The 26342-nt window shown below is 38.2% G+C and overlaps 1 protein-coding gene across 1 annotated transcript in view; it reads left to right on the forward strand.

Moving 5' to 3' along the window:
• Window positions 1-26342, forward strand: part of VPS9D1 (VPS9 domain containing 1) — a 134133-nt gene that overhangs the window by 75302 nt on the left and 32489 nt on the right. Inside the window, exons 4-9 of the mRNA XM_053699362.1 lie at window positions 14775-15018; window positions 15108-15219; window positions 24208-24270; window positions 24451-24503; window positions 24573-24660; window positions 24957-25042. Coding sequence (XP_053555337.1) covers window positions 14775-15018; window positions 15108-15219; window positions 24208-24270; window positions 24451-24503; window positions 24573-24660; window positions 24957-25042 — 646 coding nt within the window. The remainder of the gene's footprint in view (window positions 1-14774; window positions 15019-15107; window positions 15220-24207; window positions 24271-24450; window positions 24504-24572; window positions 24661-24956; window positions 25043-26342) is intronic.

The raw sequence follows: 26342 nt of genomic DNA on the forward strand, positions 1-26342 counted from the left end.
CACATGCTGTAATGACAAAAGAAGATAGCTTATTAAAATTACAGACACACAATCAGATGATGATATGAAAATATGAAGACTCCAACAAAAAAAAAGGGAAAAGTAAATCCTAGCGTTTTACAAACGCTATGATTTACTATTGAAACAAATAAAGGGGACTTTCATTCATGAAGTATGCCAAGCCGGATTTACCGCACGGCTATTGGCTAAGAGGTGAAAACGTCAACACTTAGCCAAAAAATTTTTTTTGCCGTGGGCTGCTGCACAAGGTAAACATAGCGATTGATTGAATCAAATAAAGGAGCTTTCTACATGAAGTATCTTAAAGTCCCCTTTATTTGTTTCAATAGTAAATCCTAGTGTTTGTAAAATGCTAGGATTTACTTTCACTTTAATTAGGAAGGTTAAAGCTCATGCAGAAGAGAAGGAAGCACAGTCAGTAAAACATGGGGACAAAACATTCTTTAGATATATCACTGAAAGAAGAAAAAATTAATGTAGGAATAGCAAAATTGGAATCAGTTGATGGTAGAATAATAGGAGGAGATAAGCAAATTGCAGACTGTCTCGATGATTACTTCTGTTCTGTTTTCACAATAGATTGTGAAGATAGAATGTCTACATTAAGGGATGCTACAAAAATTTAATCTTTCTCTTGTAAGGTGTATCCAGTCCACAGATCATCCATTACTTGTGGGATATTCTCATTCCCAACAGGAATTTGCAAGAGGAAACCCACAGCAGAGCTGTAATATAGCTCCTCCCCTAACTGTCATAGCCAGTCATTCTCTTGCAACTCTCAACAAGCAAGGACGTTGTAGGAGAGAGTGGTTAAATATAGCTAGTTTATTTTCTTCAATCAAAAAATCTAAGCTACTTAACATTCCCTTCAAGGGGCAGACCCTATTCGGGCCTAGTTTGAAGGAGATTATTGCTGATATCACTGGAGGAAAAGGTCATGCCCTTCCTCAGGACAGGTCCAAATCTAGGGCCAAACAGTCTAATTTTCGTGCCTTTCAAAACTTCAAGGCAGGTGCGGCATCAACTTCCTCTAATAATAAACAAGAGGGAACTTTTGCTCAATCCAAGACGGTCTGGAGACCAAACCAGACCTGGAAAAAAGGTAAGCAGGTCAAAAAAGCCTGCTGCTGCCTCTAAGACAGCATGAAGGAACGGCCCCCTATCCGCTAACGGATCTAGTAGGGGGCAGACTTTCACTCTTCACCCAGGTGTGGGCAAGAGATGTTCAAGATCCCTGTGCGTTGGAAATTATATCCCAGGGATATCTTCTGGACTTCAAAGCTTCCCCCCCAAAAGGGAGATTTCACCTTTCACAATTATCTGCACACCAGATAAAGAGAGAGGCATTCTTACACTGTGTACGAGACCTCCTAGTTATGGGAGTGAACAGGAACAGGGTTTTTACTCAAATCTGTTTGTGGTTCCCAAAAAAGAGGGAACCTTCAGACCAATTTTGGATCTAAAGATCTTAAACAAATTCCTCAAAGTTCCGTCGTTCAAGATGGAAACTATTCGTACCATCCTACCACTGATCCAGGAGGGTCAATATATGACTACAGTGGATCTAAAGGATGCTTATCTTCACATTCCGATACACAAAGATCATCATCGGTTTCTCAGGTTTGCCTTTCAAGACAGGCATTACCAGTTGTAGCTCTTCCCTTTGGATTAGCTACAGCCCCAAGAATCTTTACAAAGGTTCTAGGGTCGCTTATGGCGGTCCTAAGGCCGCGGGGCATAGCATTAGCCCCTTATTTAGACGACATCCTGATACAGGCGTCAAACTTCCAAATTGCCAAGTCTCATACAGACGTAGTACTGGCATTTCTGAGGTCGCATGGGTGGAAAGTGAATGAGGAAAAGAGTTCTCTATCCCCACTCACAAGAGTTTCCTTTCTAGGGACTCTGATAGATTCTGTAGAAATGAAAATTCACCTGACGGAGTCCGGGTTATCAAAGCTTCTAAATTCCTGCCGGGTTCTACATTCCATTCCGCGCCCTTCGGTGGCTCAGTGTATGGAAGTAATCGGCTTAATGGTAGTGGCAATGGACATAGTGCCGTTTGCACGCTTACATCTCAGACCGCTGCAACTATGCATGCTCAGTCAGTGGAGCGGGGATTACACAGATTTGTCCCCTCAACTGAATCTGGACCAAGAGACCAGGGATTCTTTTCCCTGGTAGCTATCTCGGGTCCATCTGTCCAAAGGTATGACCTTTCGCAGGCCAGATTGGACAATTGTAACAACAAATGCCAGCCTTCTAGGTTGGGGTGCAGTCTGGAACTCCCTGAAGGCTCAGGGATCGTGGACTCAGGAGGAGTCTCTCCTTCCAATAAATATTCTGGAACTAAGAGCGATATTCAAGGCTCTTCAGGCTTGGCCTCAGTTAGCAACTCTGAGGTACATCAGATTTCAGTTGGACAACATCACGACTGTAGCTTACATCAACCATCAAGGGGGAACAAAAAGTTCCCTAGAGATGTTAGAAGTTTCAAAAATAATTCGCTGGGCAGAGATTCACTCTTGCCACCTATCAGCTATCCATATCCCAGGCGTAGAGCACTGGGAGGTGGATTTTCTAAGTCGTCAGACTTTTCATCCGGGAGAGTGGGAACTCCATCCGGAGGTATTTGCACAACTGATTCATCGTTGGGGCAAACCAGAACTGGATCTCATGGCATCTCGCCAGAACGCCAAGCTTCCGTGTTACGGATCCAGGTCCAGGGATCCCAAGGCGACACTGATAGATGCTCTAGCAGCGCCCTGGTCTTTCAACCTGGCTTCTGTGTTTCCACCGTTTCCTCTGCTCCCTAGACTGATTGCCAAGATCAAGCAGGAGAGAGCATTGGTGATTCTGATAGCACCTGCGTGGCCACGCAGGACCTGGTATGCAGATCTAGTGGACATGTCATCCTTTCCACCATGGTCTCTGCTTCTCAGACAGGACCTTCTACTTCAGGGTCCTTCCAACCATCCAAATCTAATTTCTCTGCGGCTGACTGCCTAGAGATTGAACGCTTGATTTTATCAAAGCGTGGCTTCTCCGAGTCAGTTATTGATACCTTAATACAGGCACGAAAGCCTGTCACCAGGAAAATTGACCATAAGGTATGGCGTGGATATCTTTATTGGTGTGAATCCAAGGGTTACTCGTGAAGAAAGGTCAGGATTCCTAGGATATTATCTTTTCTCCAAGAAGGTTTGGAAAAAGGATTGTCAGCTAGTTAAGCGTCTGGTAGATGTTCCAGACGTTCAGGCTTTTTGTCAGGCTTTAGTTAGAATCAAGCCTGTGTTTAAACCTGTTGCTCCACCATGGAGCTTAAACTTGGTTCTTAAGGTTCTTCAAGAAGTTCCGTTTGAACCTCTTCATTCCATAGATATCAAACTTTTATCTTGGAAAGTCCTTTTTTTGGTAGCTATTTCCTCGGCTCGTAGAGTCTCTGAGTTATCTGCCTTACAATGTGATTCTCCTTATCTTTTTTTTCATACGGATAAGGTAGTCCTGCGTACCAAATCTGGGTTCTTACCTAAGGTGGTATCTAACAAGAATATCAATCAAGAGATTGTTGTTCCATCCTTGTGTTACACAATCTGGACGTGGTCCGTGCTTTAAAGTTTTACTTACAAGCTACTAAAGATTTTCGTCAAACATCTGCTTGGTTTGTTGTCTACTCTGGACAGAGGAGAGGTCAAAAGGCTTCGGCAACCTCTCCTTCTTTTTGGCTAGGAAGCTTAATCCGCTTAGCCTATGAGACTGCTGGACAGCAGCCTCCTGAAAGGATTACAGCTCATTCCACTAGAGCTGTGGCTTCCACTTGGGCCTTTAAAAATGAGGCTTCTTTTGAACAGATTTGCAAGGCGGCGACTTGGTCTTCGCTTCATACTTTTTCAAAATTTTGCAAATTTGATACTTTTGCTTCTTCGGAGGCTATATTTGGGAGACAGGTTTTACAGGCAGTGTTTCCTTCCATTTAAGTTCCTGCCTTGTCCCTCCCTTCTTCCGTGTACTTTAGCTTTGGTATTGGTATCCCACAAGTAATGGATGATCCGTGGACTGGATACACCTTACAAGAGAAAACACAATTTATACTTGCCTGATAAATTTATTTCTCTTGTGGTGTATCCAGTCCACGGCCCCCCCTGTCATTTTAAGGCAGGTAATTTTTAAATTTAAACTACAGTAACCACTGCACCCTATGGTTCCTCCTTTCTCGGCTTGTTTTCGGTCGAATGACTGGCTATGACAGTTAGGGTAGGAGCTATATTACAGCTCTGCTGTGGGTTTCCTCTTGCAACTTCCTGTTGGGAATGAGAATATCCCACAAGTAATGGATGATCCGTGGACTGGATACACTACAAGAGAAATAAATTTATCAGGTAAGTATAAATTGTGTTTTTTACAAAGGATGAGGTTTTGTTAGCATTATCAAAAATAAATGTTAAAAAGGCAGTGGGTCCTAATAATATTCTTCCAAGGGTTTTAAAAGACCGTCCCACACAAACAACTAATTCACAAACTGTATCTCCTTGGTCTAGACTCAAAAATTGTGAACTGGGTGGAATGCTGGCTTAAGGACAGAAAACTAACACCTAGATTTAGAGTTCTGCGTCAGCCGTCAAAAGCAGTGTTAAGGGGTCCTAACGCTGCTTTTGGCCGCCCGCTGGTATTTAGAGTCGGCCAGGTAAAGGTGTACCACTCACTTTTAAGATGCGACTTTTCCATACGGCAGATCCCCTTACGCCAATTGCGTATCCTATCTTTTCAATGGGATCTTCCTAACACCGGTATTTAGAGTCTTGGCTGAAGTGAGCAGTAGACCCTCTACCGACAAGACTCCTAACGCCAATGGAAAGGCTGTAGTTAAGAGCTTTATGGGCTAACGCCGGTATATAAAGCTCTTAACTACAGTGCTCTAAAGTACACTAACACCCATAAACTACCTATGTACCCCTAAACCGAGGTCCCCCCACATCGCCGCCACTATAATAAATATTTTTAACCCCTAATCTGCCGACCGCACATCGCCGCCACCTACATTATCCCTATGAACCCCTAATCTGCTGCCCCTAACATCGCAGACACCTACATAATATTTATTAACCCCTAATCTGCTGCCCCCCCCAACGTCGCCGCCACCTAACATCAAGTATTAACCCCTAATCTGCCTACCGGACCTCGCCGCTACTATAATAAATGTATTAACCCCTAAAGCTAATCCTAACCCTAACACCCCCCCTAACTTAAATATAATTTTAATCTAACAAAATAAATTTACTCTTATTAACTAAAGTATTCCTATTTAAAACTAAATACTTACCTGTAAAATAAACCCTAATATAGCTACAATATAACGAATAATTATATTGTAGCTATTTTAGGATTTATATTTATTTTACAGGCAACTTTGTAGCTATTTTAACTAGGTACAATAACTATTAAATAGTTAATAACTATTTAATAGCTACCTAATTAAAATAATTACAAAATTACCTGTAAAATAAATCCTAACCTAAGTTACAATTAAACCTAACACTACACTATCATTAAATTAATTAAATAAATTAACTACCAATACCTACAATTAAATACAATTAAATAAACTAAACTAAATTACAAAAAAAAACACTAAATTACAGAAAATAAAAAAATATTACAAGAATTTTAAACTAATTACACCTAATCTAAGCCCCTAATAAAATTTAAAAAAAAAAATAATACAAGTCCATACCCTATTCTACATTACAAAGTAATCTGCTCTTTTACCAGCCCTTAAAAGGGCTTTTTGCGGGGCATGCCCCAAAGTAATCAGCTCTTTTGCCTGTAAAAAAAATACAACCCCCCCCCAACATTAAAACCCACCACCCACATACCCCTACTCTAACCCACCCAAACCCCCCTTAAATAAACCTAACACTACCCCCTGAAGATCTCCCTACCTTGAGTCGTCTTCACCCAGCCGGGCCGAAGTCTTCATCAGATGGGGCAGAAGAGGACATCCAGACCGGCAGAAGTCTTCATCCTATATGGGCAGAAGAGGACATCTGGACCGGAAGACATCTTCATCCAAGCGGCATCTTCTATCTTCATCCATCCGAAACGGAGCCATCTTCTTCCCAGCCGACGCGGATCCATCCTCTTCAACCGACGCCTACTCGCTGAATGAAGGTTCCTTTAAATGACGTCATCCAAGATGGCGTCCCTCAAATTCCGATTGGCTGATAGGATTCTATCAGCCAATCAGATTCAAGTTCAATCCGATTGGCTGATCCAATCAGATTGAGCTCGCATTCTATTGGCTGTTCCGATCAGCCAATAGAATGCAAGCTCAATCTGATTGGCTGATTAGATCAGCCAATCAGATTTTTCCTACCTTAATTCCGATTGACTGATAGAATCCTATCAGTCAATCGGAATTTGAGGGACGCCATCTTGGATGACGTCATTTAAAGGAACCGCGACGGCTGGGAAGAAGATGGCTCCGCTCCGGATGGATGAAGATAGAAGATGCCGCTTGGATGAAGATGTCTGCCGGTCCGGATGTCCTCTTCTGCCCGGATAGGATGAAGACTTCTTCCGGTCTGGATGTCCTCTTCTGCCCCATCGGATGAAGACTTTGGCCCGGCTGGGTGAAGACGACTCAAGGTAGGGAGATCTTCAGGGGGGTAGTGTTAGGTTTATTTAAGGGGGGTTTGGGTGGGTTAGAGTAGGGGGTGGTGGGTTTTAATGTTGGGGGGGGTTGTATTTTTTTTTTGCAGGCAAAAGAGCTGATTACTTTGGAGCATGCCCCGCAAAAAGCCCTTTTAAGGGCTGGTAAAAGAGCTGATTACTTTGTAATGTAGAATAGGGTCGGGACTTATTATTTTTTTTTATTTTTTTTATTAGGGGGCTTAGATTAGGTGTAATTAGTTTAAAATTCTTGTAATGTTTTTTTTTTATTTCTGTAATTTAGTGTTTGTTTTTGTAATTTAGTTTAGTTTGTAGGTATTGGTAGTTAATTTATTTAATTAATTTAATGATAGTGTAGTGTTAGGTTTAATTGTAACTTAGGTTAGGATTTATTTTACAGGTAATGTTGTAATTATTTTAACTAGGTAGCTATTAAATAGTAAATAACTATTTAATAGTTATTGTACCTAGTTAAAATAGATACAAATTTGCCTGTAAAATAAATATAAATCCTAAAATAGCTACACTATAATTATTCGTTATATTGTAGCTATATTAGGGTTTATTTTACAGGTAAGTATTTAGTTTTCAAAAGGTAAAGAATCCAGCAGCACAGCAGTAATATTGAAAGCAAGAAAACTTATATTCCTCAATCCAAGCAGGCATACAAAAAATGGAAAAATCGTCTGACATGTTTTGCGCCCTCTAGTGGCGCTTCATCATAAACTAGAGATATTACATTGAAGCCTGCTTTTTATAACGGTCACTCATAATTAGTAGATAAACACCTGACCAATTATAACACATAAACCATTTAAAAAAAATACGACTTCCTATATTTTATACAAGTTCCCCCACTAAGCTGAAAAGCAAAGGATAGGCAAGAGAACAAAACTAAACAAGCATATCATTTAATACATTCAATAATGAATAAATACAATACTACACTAAATTTGTTTTAGTTAAATGCTACATATAATTCCCAAACCCAATTTATGACTTTATCTGTTCAGAAAGAAATTTTCTAACTAACTAAACATGTGTGAGAATTAAATTAACATTACTTACTATATATTACATCCATACACACAGGAATGCAATATATTGTGCATAAAAAAGAAAATATGTCATCTTGAAGAGAAAAAGACCAACATTATTTGGAAACAGAATACTGATTTATGAAAGGTTAAATTTCTATTTATTTTGTTTTATTTTTTGTTTTTTGTTTTATTTTTTTAGTTGTTTATTTATGTTCTTTCCATCATTAAATAATGGTGTGGCTTATTGAAATATACATATAAAGCCTAATCAAACATTGGTTAATAGTTATTACCCAATCAAAAACCACGATCACAACTTAACCATCACATCAACCACACACAATATGATTGTTTAGATTGTCAGTGTTACTAGTAGAACTGCAGTGCATATAAGCCTATATAACAATTCTAAGACACTACTACTTTAAACAAAATAACTGATGTCCCACTCAAGATTTAACCCTGTGGGGGTTCTGGATTTAAGTTTATAAATCCAGAACAGATCTTTCTTATCGAGTATCTTATACCTATTTCCCCCCCTAACAGGGATTTTGACCACATTAATAATTTTCACTGTAAAATCACTTTTATTAGTGAAATGAAATAGGTTAAAGCAGTGGTTCTCAACCTAAGTGACCACAAGGCCCAGTAAATTTTAGCCGGACCTGTCCAGGGCCCGGTAAGCATCGGCGGTGGGTTGGAGTAGGTTTGGAAGAAATTACAGCTAGACATTATGTGACATAAAACTTTATTAATACCAACAAGGCTATATAAATATTACAATATCAACAGGCATAAAAAGAATAAATATTATGCCTAAATGTATAACAAAAAGGTTAATTAATGTGACTTTTGCTGACACTTTTCCTTTATTAGTTTGTCCAACTGCGGTTTCAGATTAGTAACAGCCAGTCTCAAACAATCCTGAAGATGAAGCCTGTTTCTTTGTTTTGTTTTTAAAAGTGTCATGGCTGAGAAACCAGTTTCACACAAATAAGTAGTAGCAAAACAGAGAAGAAACTTGATGGCTATTTCATGTAAGTGTTTATACTCCTCCTTCACCTTCATCCAAAACTTGGTCAGACTTTTGTTCTGAAAATCTTTTTCAAGTTGTTTGTCACATGAGAGTTCCAATAGAGTTTCTTTGGCTTCATAAGGCAAGCTGTTGTCATGACCAATAAATGGATTGACTATCCACATATTCTCTTTCCTGGGATCTTTTTCTTCAGGAAAATAGCTTTGGAATGCCTTCAAAAGTGCTTCAAGATGTTCTTTTATATGTTTTTTTACAACTTCTAAGTCAAAGCCAGTGTCTTCTTGGTGAAACTCACTGAATGCTGCAAACATTTCAAAATTATTTCTTTCAATCATTTCAACCCACAGAGATAGTTTCTTCTTGAAACCTTCCACTTTTTTTGCTGCTGTGAAAATATTTGTCATTTCTCCTTGCAGACCCAAGTTTAACTCATTTATCTTTGAGAAAATGTCACTCAGGTAAGCAAGTCTAGCCACCCATCCTTCATCTTGAAATAAACCAGCCATTTCATGTTTTCTGCTCAGTAAGAACACTTCTACCTCCTTCCTCATTTCAAAAAGCCTCTTTAACACTCTACCTCTTGATAGCCATCTTACCTCTGTATGGTACAAAAGGTGTTGGTAATCTGATCCCATCTCTTCACAGAGCACAGCCAACAATCTGGAGTTCAGAGCAGAGTTTTTTATATAATTTACAAGTTTTGTGGCTTGTGTAAGAACATCATTGAGTTCAGGGGACAGTTTCTTTGAAGCCAGGTGCTCTTTGTGAATAAAGCAGTGTGTCAGCATTATGTTGGGATGGGACACTTCTTTTATCTTAGCACCCACTCCTGAATGCCTACCTGTCATATTAGCAGCGCCATCAGTACATAGGCCTACACAGTATTTCCACTGTAGACCTGCATTCTCAATGTACTCGTTTAATATTCTGAATATTTCTGAGCTAGTGGTGTATGTTTGTAATGTACACACACAAAGTATGTCTTCTGCCACATCACCCATGTCATAATCTGCATACCGTACATAGGCTATTAAAACACTGTTGTCTGCAATATCAGTTGACTCATCTAACTGAAGTGAGAACCATGTTGATTTTTTAAGTTTTTCAATGAGTTGAGCCTCCACATTTGCTGACATATCACAAACTCGGCGAGCAATGGTGTCATTTGAAAGTGGTATTTGCTTCAGTTTATCTGCAGCAGACTGACCAAAGACTGTGCTAGCAACATCAATGAGACAAGGCTTAATAAGGTTTTCACCATCAGAATATGGTTTTTTACATGTGGCTATTCTTTTGGCAACTAAATAAGAAGACATTAAAAGTGACTTATCAGTAGTACTAGCCTGAACAAGCACACGTTTTTCACTATGAAGTGCTTCCTTTTTTCGAATAAAAAAGTCAACTGACTTATTAATAAACTCTGGATGCTTTGTAGTCAAGTGTCGAGATAATCTTGAAGGCTTCATTGCCTCATTTGCCAGGACTCTGGCACACACAACACACTGGGGTTTTGGTAATTTTCCGGGGACCTCAATAAATCCATATTTTAAATATTCTTCACTGTACTTTCGTACAAACGAGCCTTTTTTCTTTACAATTTGTTCTTGCATGGTTTCTCTATCAGAATCATCACTATGGGTCTGAGATAATGATGACTTACTTGTGGAAGGAACTGCTTCAACACACTGCTTCTTTGAAACAAAAGATAATAAAGTTCCTTGGCGTTTAGCGCTCATGTTTTTAGTGTTAAATGAGTACTATATATGTACAGCTTTCCAGACCTTCCTCACTTTCTTCTCCAAAGTGTCAGCGGCTATACAGAAGAGTGTCAGCTGAGGCAGAGTTAAGCACTGATGGAAAAAACAAATTTTAAGTTTGGTGCTCAGATTAAAACAACTACTTAAAAGGAGGATTTGAAAAAAAAATACTAACACCAATGCAAAGGGGGGATATTTACACAATGCCTTTTATAGTGGTTGACAAAAAAGTTAAACTTTCCTGTTACTTTAGATCCAAAAGAAAGAAGAAAAAAAAACACTTGAAGCAATTATTAGTTGTTCCTCAAGAAATGAAAAAACATTTTTCTTTTTTACTCCAAAGTGTCATATGTCCTTGAATTTTTATATGCAATCATATCCTTGTAAGACGCCATTCTTCCAGTATAAAAAAATTGCAGAATTGCACCCTTTCTTCATCATTCAGATGCTCCATTCTTCTTACCAAATTTGACGTCATCTTGCGTAACCCTGTGTTCTCCACAACAATTTTTGACAGCCGATGGCATTAAAAAGTAGCCAGGTGGCGGAAATTTAATATTTTCTAATATTATAACATTTCTGCTATCAAAAGCAGAAAATAATTGCATCATTTATTATAAATGTATTTATGATAATTTGAGCAATAAACATTTAAAAATGTTAATATTAGCTCATCATAACTTTTTAATATTTTAGTCAGGTAGCCAGTAAAATCAGCCAGGTAATGCACCCATTAAAAAGGTCCTGGGGACAACACTGTCCCACTTATTTTTAATAACCTCTTTTCATATATATATGCATTGGGGTTGGTATAAATGCATTTCTATCTATCTCTATATATGTATATATATGTATATGTACATATGTATATCTATATGCATATACTGTGTATATATATATATATGTCAGTGGCCTCCCTATTTGCCTCCCTATTAATCTAATTATGCATTGGTGTCAGTGGCCTCCCTAACTATGGAATTATAATGCATTGGTGTCAGTGGGTTACTAACCTGTCAGCTGCCCGTCGCTGAATGCCCGTCCTTCACGCACGCTCCTTCACGCACGCTCCCCGCCGGCCGCCGCTACACAGCTACACAGCGCACAAGCGGACATGCGCAGTGGTGCCGCAGTGGGCCTGTCCTGTCAGCGTTAGAGTGACGTGAGTGGCGGTCGGGTCGCGGCCCACCAGCAGGGCCGTCGCGGCCCGGCAGTGGGCCGTGGCCCGGCTGTTGAGAATCACGGGGTTAAAGTGCCTGGCCACCACAGAATCTTTGTTATAATTCTTTACATCATTTGCATGTTCTCTGATCCTTACATTGACCTCTCTGGTCGTTTTCCCAACATATTGTATATGGCAATGTTTACATTCCAGCATGTAGACCGCGAATGTGGTCTTGCAATTGGCATAAAACCACATCTCATATGTCCCATTGTCTACTGAAGATTTAAACATATTAGTTATCTCCATCATATCACATGTTAAACATGTTCTCGCTCCACACTTAAAATTGCCTTTTCTTCTCAACCATTGATTCCCCGTACCACGTCCAAGAGTATTAGTGACATAGCTATTTAGTATTTAGTTTTAAATAGGAATACTTTAGTTAATAAGAGTTAATTTATTTTGTTAGATTAAAATTATATTTAACTTAGGGGGGGGTTAGGGTTAGACTTAGCTTTAGGGGTTAATACATTTATTATAGTAGCTGCGAGGTCTGGTCGGCAGATTAGGGGTTAATACTTGAAGTTAGGTGGCGGCGACGTGGGGGGGGGCAGATTAGGGGTTAATAAATGTTATGTAGGTGTCGGCGATGTTGGGGGCAGCAGATTAGGGGTTCATAGGGATAATGTAGGTGGCAGCGGTGTCCGGAGCGGCAGATTAGGGGTTAATTGTGTAATGCAGGTGTCAGCAATAGCGGGGGCGGCAGATTAGGGGTTAATAAGTGTAAGGTTAGGGGTGTTTAGACTCTGGGTTCATGTTAGGGTGTTAGGTGCAGACTTAGAAAATGTTTCCCCATAGGAAACAATGGGGGTGCGTTAGGAGCTGAACGCTGCTTTTTTGCAGGTGTTAGGTTTTTTTTCAGCCCAAACTGCCCCATTGTTTCCTATGGGGGAATCGTGTACAAGCACGTTTTGCCAGCTTACCGCTACCGTAAGCAACGCTGGTATTGAGGGTTGAAATGGCGGTAAATTCGGCTCAACGCTCCCTTTTTGGAGCCTAACGCAGCCACTCAGACAACTCTAAATACCAGCGTTGTTTGGAAGCAGCGGTAGGAAAAAAAGCTGCGTTAGCTACGCGGGTCTTTACCGACAAAACTCTAAATCTAGCCGAAAGTATCTTAGTAAATAAAGTTCATTCAGCAGCGGGGGCTGTTACTAGTGGTGTTCCTCAGGGGTCAGTTCTGGGGCCTGTTTTGTTTAATATATTCATCTGTGTAAAAATGCCTGGGACAAGCATAAGGCTATCCTACAAACTAGAAAAGTTTATTCTGTTAGGTAATATCGGGCAGACTTGCTGGGCCTATGGCTCTTATCTGCCGTCAATATCTATGTTTCTATATTTACAATATACATGGGGAAAAAATGCTTCTAGTAAAACTTATCACTCTTTTAGTGTTAACATTTTCCTGCATGTACATGTGACGCATAGCTAGATATTCTCAGTGCACCAGCATTTTAAATATTGCAGCTGCTCAGAGCACCAGTGGGGCTTGTATTAGGTCAGCCATTAACAAATTCAGTCATTAACAGATGGTACAAGCACCTTAGGCTCTCTGAGCAAGTGCTGTGTTATAAATGCTGGTGCACGGTGCATACTTAAAGGGGTATTAAACCCAATTTTTTTTTCTTTCGTGATTCAGAGCATGCAATTTAGAGCAACTTTCAAATTTACTCCTACTATCAATTTTTCTTCGTTCTCTTGCTATCTTTATTTAAAAAGCAGGAATTTAAAACTTAGGAGCCAGCCCATTTTAGGTTCAGCACCCTGGATAGTGCTTGCTTATTGGTGATTACATTTAGCAATTCAATAAGCAAGCATAATCCAGGTTCTGAACCAAAAATGGGCCGGCTCTTAAGCTTTTACATACGGCTTTTTAAATAAAGATAGCAAGAGAACAAAGAAAAATTGATAATAGGAATAAATTAGAAAGTTTCTTAAAATTGCATGTTCTATCTGAATCATTAAAGAAAATGTTTTGGTTTAGTGTCCCTTTAAATATATTTTTGAAACGGCTATAGCTTTTATTAGAAGCATATTTGCTAATAGATGTATATTACAAAAATGCTTTTGTTCAAAACTGAAATGTATCCATGTGAATTCGAATTTTGGCTGGAATGTCCCTTTACGTATTTACTGTATTGTTGAATAAACATTTCATTTATTATGTTTGTGGTTCAAAGGGCTAGCTATCATAAAAGAGTTCAGTGCTACAATATTTGTCTATTCTGTATAATTAGTTGGGAATTGCCATTACACACTGTATGTATTTTAAAAGGATCAATATTCCTCAACTTTCAAAAAGGGCTGTTGAATATTACAAGTAAATACAATGATCTGTTTTAAGGATAGTTCAAATTAATTTGATAGAAAAATTTAAAGGAACAGTAACCTCAAAATTAAACTTAAATCGATTGAATAGAGCATGACCATTTTGCTTAGTTCTTTTGGTATCCTTTGGTGAAGAGTAAAACTAGGTGAGCTCAGGAGTGTTTACAAGTCTTTAGCATTCTATGACAGCAGTGTTTGCAACTATGTATAACATTGCTATAAACATTGTTGCAAACTGCTGCCAGCTGGCTAAAGACATGTGCACCTCCTTTGCAGGGGTTAATGCTTAAATAGAGGTACGCCTTTGTGCAATATTAACATTGTGTAAGTGTGAGACTATTTTATTGTTGCACTTTTATATCCCTTTTTCTTGTACAGAGGCCAGAAATGGAACTATACATTTAGAGGGCTGACCCTTAAAACCTGTCATTGTCATTAGTAGCAATGTTAAATCACTACATTTAGCTTCTGATTCATTTAAAAGCATAGAAAATGCAGCATAACTTTGGTCCAATACACTTTGACTCGTGTAATTTTCCCAAAAATGTTCTGTCTTTCAAAGGTGGCCAAAGAGAGGATAGGCAGGTAGCTAGCTGACTCTTGATATCCAAAAAGCATCGATCCAATTAGAATGATGCTATGTTGCAGATCTGTTTGAGAGGTGGCCTATAATGTCAATTATATTATTATTCCTGGTGTAGGAAAAGCTGATGTGGATGTCTTGTCACTAGCTCCCAGAATCTCTGAGGTTCCAGATACACCTGAGTCTCCATCCTGTGAAGTTTCCAGTGCTACCACGATCGTCTCTAGCATTCCATGCTCCACATTCAGCCACCCTTTGGGTCACCGGAGGACCAGCTCTGAGGACATGCAAAAACTATGCCCTTTTCCACCTCCAGAGATTTTTGAAAAGTTGCGCACAGCTGAGGCTCACAGTTCCAAAAAGTACCATCTTTTATTGCACCTTTTTTCTTGTTACCAATATTCATAAATAAGGTTTGTATATTTCATTATTTGTTCTTGTTTGCCTGCAGAGAGCTCACGCCTATGGAAGAAGCTTCCATACAGAATCAGAAGCTGAGAGCTGCATACGAGGCCCGGCTCGCTAGGTTGAACCCCAATCAGGCTGCACAGAAAACCTCACTGGCAAGTGACACAGGGAGGGGGGTGTCAGGTCAGTGTACAGAGAGAGAGTGAGACACAAAGTCAGGGTCAAACAGAGACAGGGAGGGATAGATGAGCCAGGGTCTCTCAGGCAGAAAGAAAACTGACTTTTATTAGATCAATTATTTACAGCAGTATTTGGTGCAGGTTATCCAACATCCAACATCATTGTATTACTTAATTATATTGTGTTAATATTCTTCACAGCTCTGTGACCTTATCTCAATAGTTATTGGTTAATTTGATCTTCTCGGCAATCATAATTATATTCAACTTATGAACTCCACTATCCTACCAGAATATCATTATTGAAAATGGAAGGTTGTCTATTACTCATTTACAAGGTACTTGTGTAAAAAAACAAAAATGCTGTTGTTAAGAAGATGTTCTATGAAGATTTTAATAAATTGTTGACAGTCGTCATTGAAAATTTGAATAGCCAGGACACCATTATTAAAGGATCACTAAAATCAAAATTGAAACTTTCCTGATTCAGATAGAGCACATCACTTTTAAACAATTTTCCAATTCACATTTTTTTTATGTGCACTCTTTCTAATGCACCAGCTCTTACTAAGTAAGCATGTGCAAGATTCACAGAATATATGTACAGGTATATGCATTTTGTGATTGGCTGATGGCTGTCACATGATGCAGTGGAAAGACAATAAAACTAACTTTGAAAAAAAATGTACTACTCATGTGATATTCAAATGAAATGATTTTGAATCATCTATATATTATGTATCTATTGACTATGCTATCTGGAAATATATAACACATATAGAAGCTAAAAATATATAACAAGCAGAGGTCTAGTTTTTAAAATTTTGGATCACTAGTGCCTTAGTTCATTTCTTAGTTAAAAAAATCCCCAAAGAAATCAAAGATATTACTATCTAGCATAGGATGATAGATATGTACCGCAAAATACTATCCATGATCATTATGTGCAACTCTTAGTGTAAAGGTCTGGAGATCTGTTCATTTATATAGCTTAAAACATACCTGCGCTCTTACCACTAGAGAATAAGAGTTGTAGGTATTTTGTTAAAGGGACTGTGTACTATAAAATAGTTCTCCCCTTAGTATGTTTATTGTGCCTTGTTATACCAGCTGCAGAGTATAAAATGTATGGAAAATTACTCATTTAGGTTTGTTTTTGAATATTAAATAGCTGTGTTTGCTTTTTCTGAAATTAGTCTATTAATATGGGCTGAGCTTTCAGGGAGAGCAGACCTCCAAATCTCATTACTCTCCATACACATAAAGATTTGCTTATTTTATCTCTGTCTGTATACACATAAGCCAATACTTAGAGAAAAGAATATAAAAATTAGCATTTAAGTACCAATCTCTCTGCTAGGAGTGTGATTGCTTCTTCTGTTTTTTTGCTTTTCTGTACCCATTACTGCAGTATTAATATTTTCAGTATAAGTGGCATGTTGAAACGGCAAAAGCAGCTATTTCAAATGACAAAATAAATAGATCATTTTACACTGTCCCTTTAAGCTAGACATTCCAGGGACATAGTACTTGAACCATTTATAAAAGAGCAGCATTCTTTTACAAATTGAACCTGCAGTCAGTATTTATCAGGCAGCGGTCATCAGATTGCTGCTTGGGTCGAGAATTTTAATCTCCCCGGTCTCGTCCAACCGCGGGAGATTGACAGATTCTGCCCAGGCATAATTGGCTGTGCTCAGGCAGGGGGCGGTGTTGCACAAGAGCGCAAAATAAATCTTGTGCAATGCTGCATTCTGACACCGGATTGGTGCCCGCCAGAGGTGAGCTGGGGCAGACAGGGGCACATATGTACGCCCCTGTCTGCCTTAGCTTGATTAATTGAGCCCAATAAGTGGTGATGCTTGAGATCTCCTCATTTACTGCTACCAGCCTAATTAGGTGATCCAGCCAGCTTTAACACATGTCCCCCACATCCTTTTACATGCAGTCATGTGAATGCTGACATTTTAAATAACACTTTAAAGGGACATGAAACCCAAAAAAGTTGTTTAATTAAAGGAACACTTAACCCCAAAAATGTATTCCATGATTCAGGTAGAGAATACAATTTTAAATAACTTTCCAAATTACTTCTATTAGCTAATTTGCTTCATTCTTTAGATATCCTTTGTTGAAGAAATAGCAATGCATATGGGTGGGCCAATCACACAAGGCATCTATGTGCATCTACCAATCAGCTGCTATTGAGCATATCTAGATATGCTTTTCAGCAAAGAATATCAAGAGAATGAAGCAAATTAGATAATAGAAGTAAATTAGAAAGTTGTTTAAAATTGCATTCTCTATCTAAATGAAAGAAAAAAATTGGGTTTCATGTCCCTTTAATTAGACAGAGCGTAAAATGTTAACTTTCCAGTTTACTTCCATTATCAAATTTGCTTAATTCTCTTGGTATCCTTTGTGGAAAGAGCAGCATGCACCACTTGGAGCTAGCTGAACACATTAGGTGAGCCAGTGAAAAGGGGTATATATGTGCAAATACCAATCAGCAGCTAGCTCCCAATAGTTCTTTGCTGCTCCGGAGCATACCAAGGTATGTTTTACTATGAAGGATACCAAGAGAATGAAGCAAATTAGATATAATGTCAACCGCGATCTTCTAAAATAAACCTAACACCTAACGCATGCGCAATGTCTATCTACCTGTCAACCGCGATCCCCCCCCGAAATCCCTAATAAAGTTATTAACCCCTAAACCGCCGCTCCCGGACCCCGCCGCCATCTACATAAGCTAACCCCCTACTGTGAGCCCCTAAAACCGCCGCCATCTACCTTATCTATCCCCTAATCTGACCCCTTACACCGCCGCCACCTATATAAAAATTATTAACCCCTAATCTAATCCCCCTATACCGCCGCCAGCTATATTAATATTATTAACCCCTAATGTAAGCCACTTACACCGCCGCCATCTCTATTAAAATGATTAATCCCTTATTTAATCTACCTACCCCGCCGCCAGCTATATTATCTATATTAACCCTAAGTATATTATAGTTAATATAGGTATTACATTATATATATATTAACTATATTAACCCTAATTATATTAGGGTTAATATAGTTACTATAGTATTTATATTAACTATATTAACTCTATCTAACCCTAACACCCCTAACTAAATTTATATTAAATTAATCTAATTCATTTATAAACTAAAATATTCCTATTTAAATCTAAATACTTACCAATAAAATAAACCCTAAGATAGCTACAATATAATTAATAATTACATTGTAGCTATGTTAGGGTTAATATTTATTTTACAGGTAAATTGTTAATTATTTTAACTAGGTATAATAGCTATTAAATAGTTATTAACTATTTAATATCTACCTAGTTAAAATAATTACCCAATTACCTGTAAAATAAATCCTAACCTAAGTTACAAATACACCTACACTATCAATACATTTAATAAACTACAAACATCTATCTAAAAATACAATTAAATTAACTAAACTACAAAAAAAAAAACACTAAATTACAAAAAATAAAAAAAAGATTACAAGATTTTTAAGCTAATTACACCTATTCTAAGCCCCCTAATAAAATAATAAACCCCCAAAATAAAAAAAATTCCCTGCCCTATTCTAAATTAAACAAATTTCAAAGCTCTTTACCTTACCAGCCCTTAAAAGGGCCTTTTGTGGGGCATGCCCCAAAGAATTCAGCTCTTTTGCATACAAATACAATACCCCCCCCCCCATTACAACCCACCACCCACATACCCCTATTCTAAAACCACCCAAACCCCCCTTAAAAAAGCCTAACACTACCCCCCTGAAGATCTCCCTACCTTGTCTTCACCACACCGGGCCGAACTCCTGATCCAATCCGGGCGATGTCTTCCTCCAAGCGGCAAAGAAGAATTCTTCCTCCGGCGATGTCTTCCTCCAAGCGGCAAAGAAGAATTCTTCCTCCGGCGACGTCTTCCTCCAAGCGGCAGCAAAGTCTTCATTCTTCTGGCGGCATCTTCAATCTTCTTTCTTCGCTCCGCCGCCGCGGAGCATCCATCCCGGCCGACTGCTGAACTACGAATGAGGTACCTTTAAATGACGTCATCCAAGATAGCGTCCGCCGAATTCCGATTGGCTGATAGAATCCTAATTAAGTTAGAAAAATCTGATTGGCTGATTGAATCAGCCAATCAGATTCAAGTTCAATCCGATTGGCTGATCCGAACAGCCAATCAGATTGAGCTCGCATTCTATTGGCTGATCCGAACAGCCAATAGAATGCGAGCTCAATCTGATTGGCTGATTGGATCAGCCAATCGGATTGAACTTGAATCTGATTGGCTGATTCAATCAGCCAATCAGATTTTTCTAACTTAATTCCGATTGGCTGATAGAATCCTATCAGCCAATCGGAATTCGGCGGACGCCATCTTGGATGACGTCATTTAAAGGTACCTCATTCGTAGTTCAGCAGTCGGCCGGGATGGATGCTCCGCGGCGGCGGAGCGAAGAAAGAAGATTGAAGATGCCGCCGGAAGAATGAAGACTTTGCTGCCGCTTGGAGGAAGACGTCGCCGGAGGAAGAATTCTTCTTTGCCGCTTGGAGGAAGACATCGCCGGAGGAAGAATTCTTCTTTGCCGCTTGGAGCAAGACATCGCCCGGATCGGATCAGGAGTTCGGCCCGGTGTGGTGAAGACAAGGTAGGGAGAACTTCAGGGGGGTAGTGTTAGGCTTTTTTAAGGGGGGTTTGGGTGGTTTTAGAATAGGGGTATGTGGGTGGTGGGTTGTAATGGGGGGGGGGGTATTGTATTTGCATGCAAAAGAGCTGAATTCTTTGGGGCATGCCCCACAAAAGGCCCTTTTAAGGGCTGGTAAGGTAAAGAGCTTTGAAATTTGTTTAATTTAGAATAGGGCAGGGAATTTTTTTTATTTTGGGGGTTTATTATTTTATTAGGGGGCTTAGAATAGGTGTAATTAGCTTAAAAATCTTGTAATCTTTTTTTATTTTTTGTAATTTAGTGTTTGTTTTTTTTTGTAATTTAGTTTAGTTAATTTAATTGTATTTTTAGATAGATGTTTGTAGTTTATTAAATTTATTGATAGTGTAGGTGTATTTGTAACTTGGGTTAGGATTTATTTTACAGGTAATTGGGTAATTATTTTAACTAGGTAGCTATTAAATAGGTAATACCTATTTAATAGCTATTATACCTAGTTAAAATAATTAACAATTTACCTGTAAAATAAATATTAACCCTAACATAGCTACAATGTAATTATTAATTATATTGTAGCTATCTTAGGGTTTATTTTATAGGTAAGTATTTAGATTTAAATAGGAATATTTTAGTTTATAAATGAATTAGATTAATTTAATATAAATTTAGTTAGGGTTAGATAGAGTTAATATAGTTAATATAAATACTATAGTAACTATATTAACTATATTAACCTTAATATAATTAGGGTTAATATAGTTAATATATATAATGTAATACCTATATTAACTATAATATACTTAGGGTTAATATAGATAATATAGCTGGCGGCGGGGTAGGTAGATTAAATTAGGGGTTAATCATTTTAATAGAGATGGCGGCGGTGTAAGGGGCTTACATTAGGGGTTAATAATTTTAATATAGATGGCGGTGTTAGGGGCTCACTTTAGGGGGTTATAGATATAATATAGCTGGCGGCGGGGTACGGGAGCGGCGGTTTAGGGGTTAATAGCTTTTTTATTGTTAGACTAGTGAGGGGGGATAGCGGATAGAGGGTTAGACGTGTCGGGCTATGTTAGGGAGGCGTGTTAGACAGTGCGGGTGTTTTAGACTTTAGTCAGGTTTTATAGGCGCCGCCAGTTTCTAACGTGCCGTAAGTCACTGGCGACGCCAGAAATTTGTACTTGCGCAGATTTCTGGACATCGCTGGTTTGTCAGACTTACGGCACGTTAGCATCTGACGGCGACTTATATGGGATAGCTCGAGTTGCGAGCTGAAACTGCGGGCGACGCCGGTTCCCTCGCTTGCGCCGCAAACTGCGATCTATATCGGATCGCGCCCAATAAGTGAATTGTAAAGTTTTTTTTTTAATTGCATGACCTATCTGTATCATGAAAGAAAAATGTGTGTTTCATGTCCCTTTAATTAACAGCACCTTTCAGCTAATGCAGTACTTTCAGTATATCATTTTCATGACAACACTTTGTAAGCTACTTAGGTTAGTGTTGTTGTGGTGTGTTTTAATCTTGGCACTTGGTATTACAATTTGAATCTTTATTTTACTTGGTTTTGTCCCATGAGATCATGAATTGTGAGAAGTGTGTTTACTACTATTGTGGGTTCCAGTTGGGGCTGTGTTGTGGGCTTGGGATACAGGCAACTGACAGTTGAATGGGATCTTTAGTCACAGAAATAAGGAGCATGTAAGAGTTATTGTCTTGGAAGATGCTAATGAGAAGTAGAGATAAATGTGGTTCAATGAGACAGGCAAAGTTGTCTTTAACAATAAGCTTAAAAGGGACATTATACACTCATTTTTTTCTTTGTATAAATGTTTTGTAGATGATCTATTTATAAAGCCCATAAAGTTTGTTTTTTTTAAAAATGAATAGTTTTGCTTATTTTTAAATAACATTGCTCTGATTTTCAGAGTCCTAACCAAGCCCCAAAGTTTTATGTGAATACCGTCAGCTACCTTCTCCAGCTTGCTCCTGTTTGTGTAAAGGGTCTTTTCATATGCAAAAGAAGGGGGAGGGGGAGTGTCTTATTTCCCACTTGCAGTGGGCTTTTCAGCTACCTTTTCAACAGAGCTAAACTGAAAGCTTCTAAGTAAGTTTTTAAACCATTTTATACTGGATTTTTATATCAGTATCTGTGCATCTTATTCTTTATAGTAGTGTCTATTACATGCAGTTATATGAAAATTAGTATATACTGTCCCTTTAAAGGCCCAGTAAACACAGTAGATTTGCATAATTAACAAATGCGAGATAACAAGATAATGCAATAGCACTTAGTCTGAACTTCAAATGAGTAGTAGATTTTTTTATAACAAATTTCAAAGTTATGTCTATTTCCACTCCCCCTGTACCATGTGATAGCAATCAGCCAATGTTAAAGTGAAGAAGTGGGGCTATCCCTGATGACCTATCGATTGCCTTCTGATAGCAATCAGCCAATCACAAATGCAAATACGTATATGCTGTGAATTCTTGCACATGCTCAGTAGGAGCTGGTGACTCAAAAAGTGTAAATATAAAAAGACTGCACATTTTGTTAATGGAAGTAAATTGGAAAGTTGTTCAAAATTATATACTCTATCTGAATCATGAACATGTAATTTGACCTGAGTGTCCCTGGACAGTCTACTCCCAAAATGTTTATTTTTTTAAAAAGATAGATAATCCCTTTATTACCCATTCCCCAGTTTTGCACAACCAACATGGTAATTGTAATACACTTTTTACCTCTGTGATTACCGTGTATCTAAGCCTCTGCAGACTTCCCCCCTTATCACATGGCTATTTATTTTCAATTGACTTCCATCTAAGCCAGTTAGTTTGGTGTCCTGCACAACTCCACGGGAAAGAGCACAATGTTATCTCTATGGCACACATGAATAATCAGTCTCTTGTTGTGAAAAGCTAATAAAAAAGCTTGTGATAAGTGGCTGTCTGTAGTGGCTTAGAAACAGGTATAAATTTATAAGTTTACAACAAATTTAATATAACTGTATGTAATAGACACTAATATATATAAAGAAGAATATGCACAGATACTGATCTAAAACTCCAGTATAAAACCTTTTAAAAACTTAGAAGCTACAAGTTTAGCACTATTGATGAGGTTAGGCCGGGACACCCAGAGAAAGGAGCTGGGAGCAGACACTTTCCCTCTTCCCTGCATATGAAAAAAAACTGATTAGAAAAACAGAAGCCAGCAAGTCTGTAAACAAGTGTATACATCTGACACTTTGGGGCTTGTTTAGATGTCTGAAAATCAGCACAATGTTATTAAAAAATAAGCAAAACTAAAGATTGTAACAAAAACATTCTCAGATGGGCTGTATAAATGGATCCTTTACAAAACATTTATGCAAACAAAAATCTAGTTTACAATGTCCCTTTAAATATTGTAAAGTATATTAATATAACAATGTTGGTTGTGCAAAGCTGGGGAATGGGTAGTAAAGGCGTTATCTATTTTTTTAACTAGTCAAAAATATTCTTTCATGATTCAGATAGGGCATGTCATTTTAAACAACTTTCCCATTTACTTTTATCAACAATTTTGCTTTGTTCTCTTGGTATTTTTTGTTGAAAGCTAAACCTAGGAGGCTCATATGCAAATGTCTTTGCCCTTGAAGGCCGCCTCTTTTCTAAATGCATTTTGACATTTTTTCACCACTAGAGGGCATTAGTTCATGTGTGCCATATAGATAACACTGTGCTCACACCCGTGGAGTTACCTAGGAATTAGCACTGATTGGCTAAAATGCAAGTCAGTCAAAAATACTGAGATAAGGGGGCAGTCTGCAGAGGCTTAGATACAAGGTAATCACAGAGGTAAAATGTATATTATTATAACTGAATATATGTCTCTAATACACATCCAGAACCCTGCAAAGTGGTATCAACAGCTCTCTATCTAAAATGTGCCTTTCTGAACTTCTTTAAGAAATCTCACATTAATGATGAGGCTTTTTAGATAATGTCACCAGTGCTGGGAACTTTACATTATTAGGCCCCTGGTGAGAACTACTGTAGAACCTTAAAACAACAAAGAGAAGTGTAAGGAGAGAAAAAAAACTCTGGATATAGCTAATTATATAAAGCTTATTATCAAAACGTCATCCTTCAGTGACCACTCTTACTTTAGAAAGGGCTTGATGTGTCCATTTGAGAATATAAGATATTAATATGAAACATAGAATCTGTTCATTTACTTTGCTTTCTGTAACTTTATTTGTTTGCACTTTTTAGACTCTGTCCCTTCAGCGACAAATGATGGAAAATCTGGTGATCGCTAAAGCCAGGGAGGAGACTGTATCCATTTTATGTTGGGTTTATTAGAGACACATTTATAGAGTGGGGGTGTAGGGTCAGTAGGAAGTTTAAGCATCTTCATTTAAATAAGAATGTGCTGTACACTACTGATAAGCAATGCAGCACTGGGGGAGGTAAGGGTCTCTTAAGAGATGCAAATTTCTTACATCTGCCCTTCAGCTTCAGAGGAAGACAGAGGAGCGCAGGCTAAGACTGCAGGAAGAGTCAAACAGGTACTTGCAACATAGCTCTTCATGAGTCTCTATGGGTCTTTCCTCTCTTTCCCTGTGTTTTTTCTGCAGACGTTTCTCCCAGAGCACAGACATGACTCCAGGTCAGGAGGAACAAAGGATGCTGTACACTGCCATTCTGGAGTATGAACAGGATCATGTGAGTACATTAAATGGCACCATAACCAGCCCTGTGAGATCTATGAGTTTACAATGTTCTGAGCCTTCCCACTAACTGTGAATTTTCCATTCTATATGGCTTGTGGATTTGGGGGACAAATAGGAAACCACATAAAGGTTTGGTGTAAATGTAAGGTGAGGAGGGTACAGGAAGAGAGAGGACCATAACACAAGGTGTAGAGACTACAAAGAAATTTCCTAAATAGAAACCACACAAATAAGAGAGATAAATAACATTAAGTGTAACTGGTGGAGCTCTGTATTTGTCTGTTCCAGGAGTGGCTGAAGCTTTGCAAGATGAAGATGAAGGGCAACCCTAGTGACTCTCACCTGATCTCTAGCGTCATGTTTCAGATTCTCAGGTACTGAATACTGTGGGGTCCTTTCTGTGCTCACTGTATCTTATTAGTGCTGTGATCTCTCTTGCTTTAATAAAAATTTAGTTAAAGGGATACTGTACCCAAAAATTTTCTTTCGTGATTCAGATAGAGCATGCAATTTTAAGCAACTTTCTAATTTACTCCTATTATCAAATTTTCTTCATTCTCTTGGTATCTTTATTTGAAATGCAAGAATGTAAGTTTAGATGCCGGCTCATTTTTGGTGAACAACCTGGGTTGTCCTTGCTGATTGGTGGATAAATTCATCCACCAATAAAAAAGTGCTGTCCAGAGTACTGAAACCAAAAAAAAGCTTAGAATGCCTTCTTTTTCAAATAATGATAGCAAGAGAACGAAGAAAAAATGATAATAGGAGTAAATTAGAAAATTGCTTAACATTGCATGCTCTTTCTGAATTACAAAAGAAAAAATATGGGTTCAGTGTCCCTTTAAAAGAAAAACGAAAGGGACATTTCCCTTTTTTAGTGAATTGTAGTGTTAGACTTATAAAAGATCAGATCCAATCCAAAAACCTAAGACTTTTTAAATGAAAGAAATTATATAACATCAATACAGTCTAAACTAGTGCTATCCGCTAACAGTGAAGTCTCTATCATACTCTGGTTAAAGGGACAGTAAACACCAAAAATGTTATTGTTTAAAAAGATAGATAATCCCATTTCCATGTTTTGCATAACCAACACTGTTATATTAATATACTTTTTACCTCTGTAATTACCTTGTATCTAAGCTTCTGCTAAATGACTCCTTATCTCAGATCTTTTGACAGACTTGCATTTCAGGCAATTAGTGCTGACTCTTAAATAACTTCACGTGCATGAGCACAGTGTTATCTATATGAAACACATGAACTAACGCCCTCTAGCTGTGAAAAACTGTCAAATGCAGAGGCGGCCTTCAAGGGCTTAGAAATTAGCATATGAGCCTACCTAGGTTTAGCTTTTAACTAAGAATAATAAAAGAACAAAGCTAATTTGATGATAAAAGTAAAATCATTGCTTTCCAATTTTGGGAAACTACTTAAGGCAAAGTACTTTGTAAATAATTTTTGTTTTTTTCTTTTCATATTTAGTAAGATTGTTTGTTTTATACCTAATATGTTTTGTACTAAGTGAAATTTTGTTGCAGCTTGATATGAGCTGTGATGTCTTTTCTATGAAGGAGGTTGCGCTCAGCTGTTGTGATACACGCCGTGTCCGTAGCTACCTGTGATGCGGAGATCACTTGACACGCCGTCAGTGTTTATGCTAATTAGCCATGC

The sequence above is a fragment of the Bombina bombina genome, chromosome 1 (assembly GCF_027579735.1).
Source record: "Bombina bombina isolate aBomBom1 chromosome 1, aBomBom1.pri, whole genome shotgun sequence".
Lineage (NCBI taxonomy): Eukaryota > Metazoa > Chordata > Amphibia > Anura > Bombinatoridae > Bombina > Bombina bombina.